The sequence below is a fragment of the Drosophila virilis genome, unplaced genomic scaffold (genome assembly GCF_030788295.1).
Source record: "Drosophila virilis strain 15010-1051.87 unplaced genomic scaffold, Dvir_AGI_RSII-ME tig00001776, whole genome shotgun sequence".
Classification (NCBI taxonomy): Eukaryota; Metazoa; Arthropoda; class Insecta; order Diptera; family Drosophilidae; genus Drosophila; species Drosophila virilis.
The window spans coordinates 404852-412133 of NW_027212859.1; the positions used below are offsets into that span (position 1 = coordinate 404852).

General features: G+C 35.3%; 1 protein-coding gene across 1 annotated transcript in view; it reads right to left on the bottom strand.

Moving 5' to 3' along the window:
• The window catches only part of kl-3 (dynein heavy chain 8, axonemal kl-3), a 233337-nt gene extending 226486 nt beyond the window's left edge, over nucleotides 1-6851 (bottom strand). Inside the window, exons 1-5 of the mRNA XM_032433417.2 lie at nucleotides 5754-6851; nucleotides 5590-5693; nucleotides 4184-5525; nucleotides 3949-4117; nucleotides 3482-3887 (exon numbers count right to left, since the gene is read on the bottom strand). Coding sequence (XP_032289308.1) covers nucleotides 3482-3887; nucleotides 3949-4117; nucleotides 4184-5525; nucleotides 5590-5693; nucleotides 5754-6779 — 3047 coding nt within the window. The 5' untranslated portion in view covers nucleotides 6780-6851. The remainder of the gene's footprint in view (nucleotides 1-3481; nucleotides 3888-3948; nucleotides 4118-4183; nucleotides 5526-5589; nucleotides 5694-5753) is intronic.
• Nucleotides 6852-7282: the final 431 nt, after the last annotated feature.

The window sequence follows — 7282 nt, forward strand, 5'->3', positions numbered from 1 at the left end:
TTGTTGAGCCGACCTCGTACCTCGTACCTTTTTCAACCTTGTCCCACAAGGCTCGCACTTGGTCCCAACGGGTCCAGACGGGTCAGAGCCTCCAGGAGTGTTTATTTTTGCCTCAAACTGACTTAGCCGATCAATGACAGCAATAAACTTGATTAAGGCCGCGTCTGTCATATTTTGGACCGTTTTGGTATTAGCTCGCGTGGAAATCGGACTAGATCTTGTGCTAATGGTTGCCTTAGTGCGTCCGACTGCAGTGGTCAGGGATGCTTCGCTTTTAGCTTTGGCCTCGAACTAAGAGGTGCCTTAACAGTTCCACGCCAAGTGGACGCGGATGATTCGCTTTTGGTCCGGGATGATGATTCCCTTTCGACTCTACGGGCTGCTGGTGGAGACGGAGAAGTTCTGGAGGTGCTTGCGGACGGAACTGCTAATTCATGCTTTGTTTCTTCCCCTTTGCCAGTTGGCATACTAGGCGGAAGCGCTTGGGAAGGAAAACAAAGGTGCTCGTTGCTAGTAGTAGAGGTAGCGATGCTTAAAACATAGAGCCACTGGAATGCCGGTACAGGTAAATAATCGAGTTTATAATTCGATTAAGATTGCGGAAGATTTAAATAATTTTGCTTAATATCAAAATTTATTTGATTTTATTAATTTAATTAATAAATTTATTTGACTTGGTAATTTAAAATACGATTATTTATTAAACACGGGAAATAATAATAAAGAATTCGTTGCTCGTTTTCGATAATTTTATCATTATATTAGTCTTTGAATACGGTAACGGTTGGTTTATTTTTACTTTTTTGTGGTACTCATAAAATACCCACTATTGTGGCTGAGTACACTCCGCTGACAAATGTAGAGCTTCGAAGTTAATGTGTAGTGGTTTTGTTTATTTACAATAAATTAGAAGTATTATTAATCTATTAATTATGATTGTTGTGTTTTTATTTGGTGCGTCTCGGAACAAGAGTAATTGTATGGGAATGTGTGCAATTGCATAAAAACGTGTAATTGGATCGGATCGGCAGCTGTGTTTTTTACATATGTATGTGGTGTGTACATACGCACATACGCTGGTTGAAATTGAAATTTATTACTATAATATTGCTGTGTTATAATATTGCTGTGGATTGTGCACCAAAATATATTATATGTGGCACACATAGTACATATGATTTGTGGATTTATATATCGGATGTATGTACTATGTGGCTGCACAAATATATTCGTTTGCACTATGCACAATTATAAGTTAAGAAACTGAATTGGGGGTTGTGTTTATTTTTATTAAGTAATACAAGGTGCAATAAATTATAAGTTAAGAGAATGAATTGGAGTTTGTGTTTATGTTTATTAAATAATAAGGTTACATATAGTGTCTATTCAAAATGCATGTGTCGGGCCATGAACATGAATTAACAATATTAATCAGGAAACAATATTGAGAAGCAACTTTTTGGATTAAGTGCGGAATTTTTTTTTTTTTTTTTGTTAGGAAAGTGCGTGAGTGCGTACGTATGTACATACAAAAAATGATAAAGTGGATTTCTTTTGTAGTTGGAAGTAACTAACTCAAAATTTAACTAAACTCTTTTTATACCCTTAGAGTGGGTATTATAGTTTTGTCATGAAATATGTAACGCATAGAAGAAGACATCTCCGACCCCATAAAGTGTACATATTCTTAATCAGCATCAACAGCCGAGTCGATATAGCCATGTCCGTCTGTCCGTCTTTCTGTTTCTATGCGAACTAGTCCCTCAGTTTTAAAGCTATCTTAATGGAACTTTGCAGAACTCCCTCTTTCTGTTGCACGCAGCACATATGTGAAAACCAGCTGGATCGGACCACTATATCATATAGCTGCCGTTGGAACGATCGGTCGAAAATTTAGTTTTTGTATGAAAAAACATTTTGTTTATCAAGATATCTTGACCAAACTCGGCATTTATTAGTTTTACGTTACTCTTCATATATATGCAAAATACTATTAAGAACGGACCACTATATCATATAGCTGCCATAGGAACGATCGGTCGAAAATTAAGTTTTTGTATGAAAAAACATTTTGTTTATCAAGATATCTTGACCAAACTCGGCATTTAATAGTTTTACTTTACTCTTCATATATATGCAAAATCCTGTTAAGATCGGACCACTATATCATATAGCTGCCATAGGAACGACCAGTCGAAAATTAAGATTTTGTATGAAAAACATTCTGTTTTTCAAGATATCTTGACCAAACTCGGCATTTATTGGTTTCACTTTACTCCTTATATGTATGCAAAATCCTATTAAGATCGGACCACTCTATCATATAGCTGCCCTAGGATCGATCAGTCGAAAATTCAGTTTTTGTATGAAAACACATTTTGTTTTTCAAGATATCTTGACCAAACTCGGCATTTATTAGTTTTACTTTACTCTTCATATATATGCAAAATCCTATTAATATCGGACCGCTATATCATATAGCTGCCATAGGAATGATCGGTCGAAAACTAAGTTTTTGGATGAAAAAACATTTTGTTTTTTAAGATATTAGTTTTACTATGCTCCTCATATATATGCAAAATCCTATTAAGATCGGACCACTCTATCATATAGCTGCCATAGGGACGATCGGTCGAAAATTAAGTCGTATGAAAAAACATTTTGATTATCAAGATATCTTGACCAAACTCGGCATATACTATTTTCCCGGTACTTCTTAGATAGGCGCAAAGCACTATGAGCATTATGAAAAGGTTGGGTCTGCAAGGGTATTAGATCTTTGGCGTGCCAAAGATAGTCCTTCTTTCTCGTTAGTTTTGTGGTCGGACAATTTATATATATTTGTATATATATATAATATATATATTCAGAAAATTGCCAATCAGTTTTCTTAAAGAAAAAATTATGGTTGAAAAATATGGCGGATATTGCCGAATATATATAGAAAGGAAATTTTGTATTTACTTATCTTTGCCAAAAAACTTGTGTAGGGGCGATCGGTTTATATATAATCCGGCTCGAAGGACCAATGATTGTGGGGGTGGCGTCAGATAAATAATTCTTGATTGTTATTGGTGAAAAAGCACTTTATTAGAATTTTCTGCTGCATGTAACAAACTCTGCTGGTTAAGTGATTTTACATATTTTTGGTTGGAGTGATGGAGGTGGAAAGGAGACCACAAGGAGAGTGCTGAGCGCATCTGGGATCGAATTAGTGAGTGAGTCCCTCTCAGTGAGTGAGTCTGTCTCACTGAGTGACTCTCTCACACTGAGTGAGGCTCAGTCAATGCTGTGTTCACACTAGCACTGAACTGGCATGAACAGGTATAAACATTATTTTAAAATCGATCGAAGATTTGAATAGGATAAGATTTAAAATATTAAAACAACTCAATTTCGGAATCAAGATGAAATACCATATCAGCCGTTAATTAATTTAAATAAAAATTGGGTGAGAAGTATATTTTACAAAATCTTTTACCTGAGTATATTTTGCCGAACAAAATCCAAGGATCGTTTAGAGCCTGCCACCAAGGCTAGGATAATTTTGGAATTGTAGTAGGAAAACAGATCCATACAGTCGTTACGCAAATGATGAAGTTCATATCTGATATTCTCATAATTTCGAAATTGTAAGGTCTTCAGTACATCATCAGGGGCTAAATATATTGTTCGGTAAATTTTATGAAACTGGATAAAATCCCATTTGTCAATTGGCAAAAAACCCTCTGTACGCCAATTAGTATCGTTTAATTTTTCGGCTGGTAGTTGGAAGACGCGCCGTCCCTTTGAATCTGATTGTTCAAAATCAAGCAAATCGATAAACATGTTTATAATATCGATAACAGCACGCTCCATACATATAGACTTTTTCTCAAGTACTCGTTCTAGTAGTAGGTTAATATAAAAGATTACTTACGCATTCAATAAATTGTTTAATGAACCTACCAATTTTAGCTCTCAGCTTATTACTCTCCTCAACGAATTGATAGGATGAAACGGGCTCATCAGGAACATATATATATAAGAACTCAGATATATTATAGATTTCTTGCATAATTCTGAGTTCTTCTATATCTAAAATCAAACCGATAAATATTTCTACCTCTTGTATTTTCTGTAAATTTTAGAGAAAATTTCCTTATTGTAAGCTCAAATGTTTGTATCTAACTCTTCAACTTACCAGGCAAACTTTTTCTACGTAATCTTCCAAATTTTTTGATATCCATGTCACCGAAGATAGCGAAGGCTTTAGCATTACGGATATTTCTTGTAAGCGAAAGCGCATAATATTTATAAAAACTGGAGTAAGTGAGGAGCGCAACCTGTCCAATCGCTGCAATGTTAGCTTTAATGTATTAAATGGATGAAAAATTCGATCCTTGCAATAAGCCACAGTCGAGGCCATGTTAGGAACTTCCAAGTGTAGCTTCCACATCCACTCGGTCTCAGATATAAGTTGTAAAATAGAACGATCTAAATTAATAGCATAAAGAGCCTCGTCCTTATTAATTGTTAAAATCGGTGCATTAAGCGCACAACGCACTTCTTCAACATAATCAAACCAAGCTTTATGGTATGCCATTTCATAATGACAAACAATTCCATTCATGTAATTGTAATAGCGCACTGTACGTTGTGCCTTTTTGTGAGCGAGTACACAATGTCGCAACTTTAGCGCCTGCATTGGTAAATCAATTTTTTTAAATATCGAACGAATCCAGACAATGCGACCAGCTACCGGCGGCAAATTTCGTGGAATGAATGGATTACCTCGCTCCTCATTATACACATCCTTGAGTAACAGCATTTCCTTTTCTAACATTTCTGCAACCTTAAAGTAACGACGATCTAGACATAAACACTCTAAATGCAAAGCTTCAAAACGTTTAAGCACCAGCATCATTGACTCGGCTGTTGGACATTCGGTTGTTAACAATTTTACAAACTGCTGCATTCCAACTTCTGCAACCTCAACTTCCTTTACGAATTTTTCAAAATCTGTATCAAAAGTTTCAATTCGATAATTTAAGGGATCATACAATTTGCTACTTATAGTAATACGAGCAGCTTTTATCATTGTGTTAAATTTTTCCATTCCACTTATTAATATCCGATCCAAAATTGAATATATTATTTCAGTGTTTGCAATACACTTTATCTTCTCTAGGCGATGCAAGAATTTTTCTAAACATGTAAATATATAAACTGAAGATACAGTCCATGGTCTTTCGTTACTATTTTTCATTTCCTCTACGGTGTTTATATATATATTTTTAAAGTGATCCATAACGTCTCTACATTTTTCGATTTTTTCAATAATTTCATTTGAAGATATTTCCCAAAGGCTTTGATGTTCATTATCAGTAATATAATTTTTACTAGTAATGGTAAGCTGATTTGAGATTTTGACCATGAGTCCTGTCAAATTAACAGAAGTGTTAAAGTAATGTGCTGTTTTGCACACATTACGAATCGCTACCATAAGCCCGGGTAAGCTACTAATAATTTCATCTGGTGATGAACTGCATGAAAAAAAGAATAAGTTTTAAATAAAGTTAAATTAAAGCTAAGATTTAAAAGTTTTACCGGTAAAGCGGATCCCAAAACTTTTGTAATGATGAAATAAAACGAACATTATCTTTTGCTTCGTTGAGGGCTAAAGTAACCTGGTTATCGATTTTGTCCCAGCGCTTAATGACGGATAAAATGAATTAGTCACATTATAAATGTTAAATGTTATATATACTTACATTAAGAAGTTTCGATGACCGCGATAAGGTTAGGCAATCTTTATGATTATTAAATGCACGGGATGTAACAAATTCTGTAATTGATGTTAGCTTAGCTAACATTTGTCGCCAGTTGACCAACATGTGTAATGGTCCTACGTCCGGTGGGTCCCTTTGTATCTGCTTTCCTTCCACAAGTATTCCTTGTATCTGCCGCAGCCATTTTTCAAAATATCGTTCTACTAGCCTCACTCGGCTCACAATTTTCGAGCTGGCTTCTATTTGCCACCTAGCTAGCAAAAATCCCTTAAAGAGATCATGAGATACGTCGAAATTCACACGGGACGATACAATTGCATCGGAAGATTTAAGGAATGTATTGTACATATTCAGAATATGAAAAAACTTTTGGAGTTGTTCCTTTTCCGCAAGGCCAAAATCAGTTACTGCTTCAATGGATGGCTTAAGTACTTGTTCCACAAAAGTCTTGACGACATTTAAGCACGAATCACGTCCTTCTGCATTAATCATAAACATAGCAACTTCATCGCTTACCGAGCGATTTTCTATTGCCTTGTCATTTTGTTGCCGGTATACTACCATCCACTTACCAATCAATCTGACTGTTCCAGCGCACAAACAAATTGTTCGATGTACCTCTGTATGTCTCAGTTTATCTTGATAGCGTCCAGAGTCCACAGGATAACCTATCATAGCAGCGTTGCTAAGCATTACAGCCATTGGTCCCTTCGCATCAAATAGTCCATTCAGATTGTCGACATAAAGATTTTCATCCACTATGCCTGTTACTACCTCTTCGGTATCTAGGCCTATCATGTCCGCACAAATCTCCAGCACATATCGTTGATTAGCACCGAGACTAGATATTCTTTGCTGCCGCATTTCTCGGAGCATTTGAAAGCGTTTGCGTTGTTGTTCTTCACTTTCTTGGTCACTAATACTAGGTCGGCGAGCCGCACGCTTTAAAATCGTTCGTGATACTCCGAAAAGCTTTCGAAGACGTTTTACATTGCGTTCGGGATCCATTTTTCTTTTAAAACTGATCAAGTTATTTGAAAAATGCCTTTACTGTTTAGCTAAAATATTTTGAAATATGATATTAATATATTTCGAGGCAACGCATTTGATTAATTTCTGTGAATTAACTGTCAGCTTATGAGTGCTTATGCTATGAAATTCATGATATTTTCAATATGAGAGTTGTAAATAGGTAAAATTGCTATAAGTTAAGTTTTTTATTACGAAAACACTGTCCCATAAACATTATTAATAAATTCAGAAATTTAAGTAAAACGCAGCAGAACTTGTTCGAATCATTAAAAAGGATACAATGAAGTATCGCTTTTATAAAAAATGAAGTTACTATATTATTCCTTAACGACTTTTTTAATTTGGTAAGATATTAACATCCATGTAAAATTGACGACTATGCCTAAAGAAAATCCTGAAGTGACTGAAAAAAATCTACTTCGTATCCTGCGAACAACTTCATTATTATGACCTAAGCCTCACATATATGTCTGTCTTGA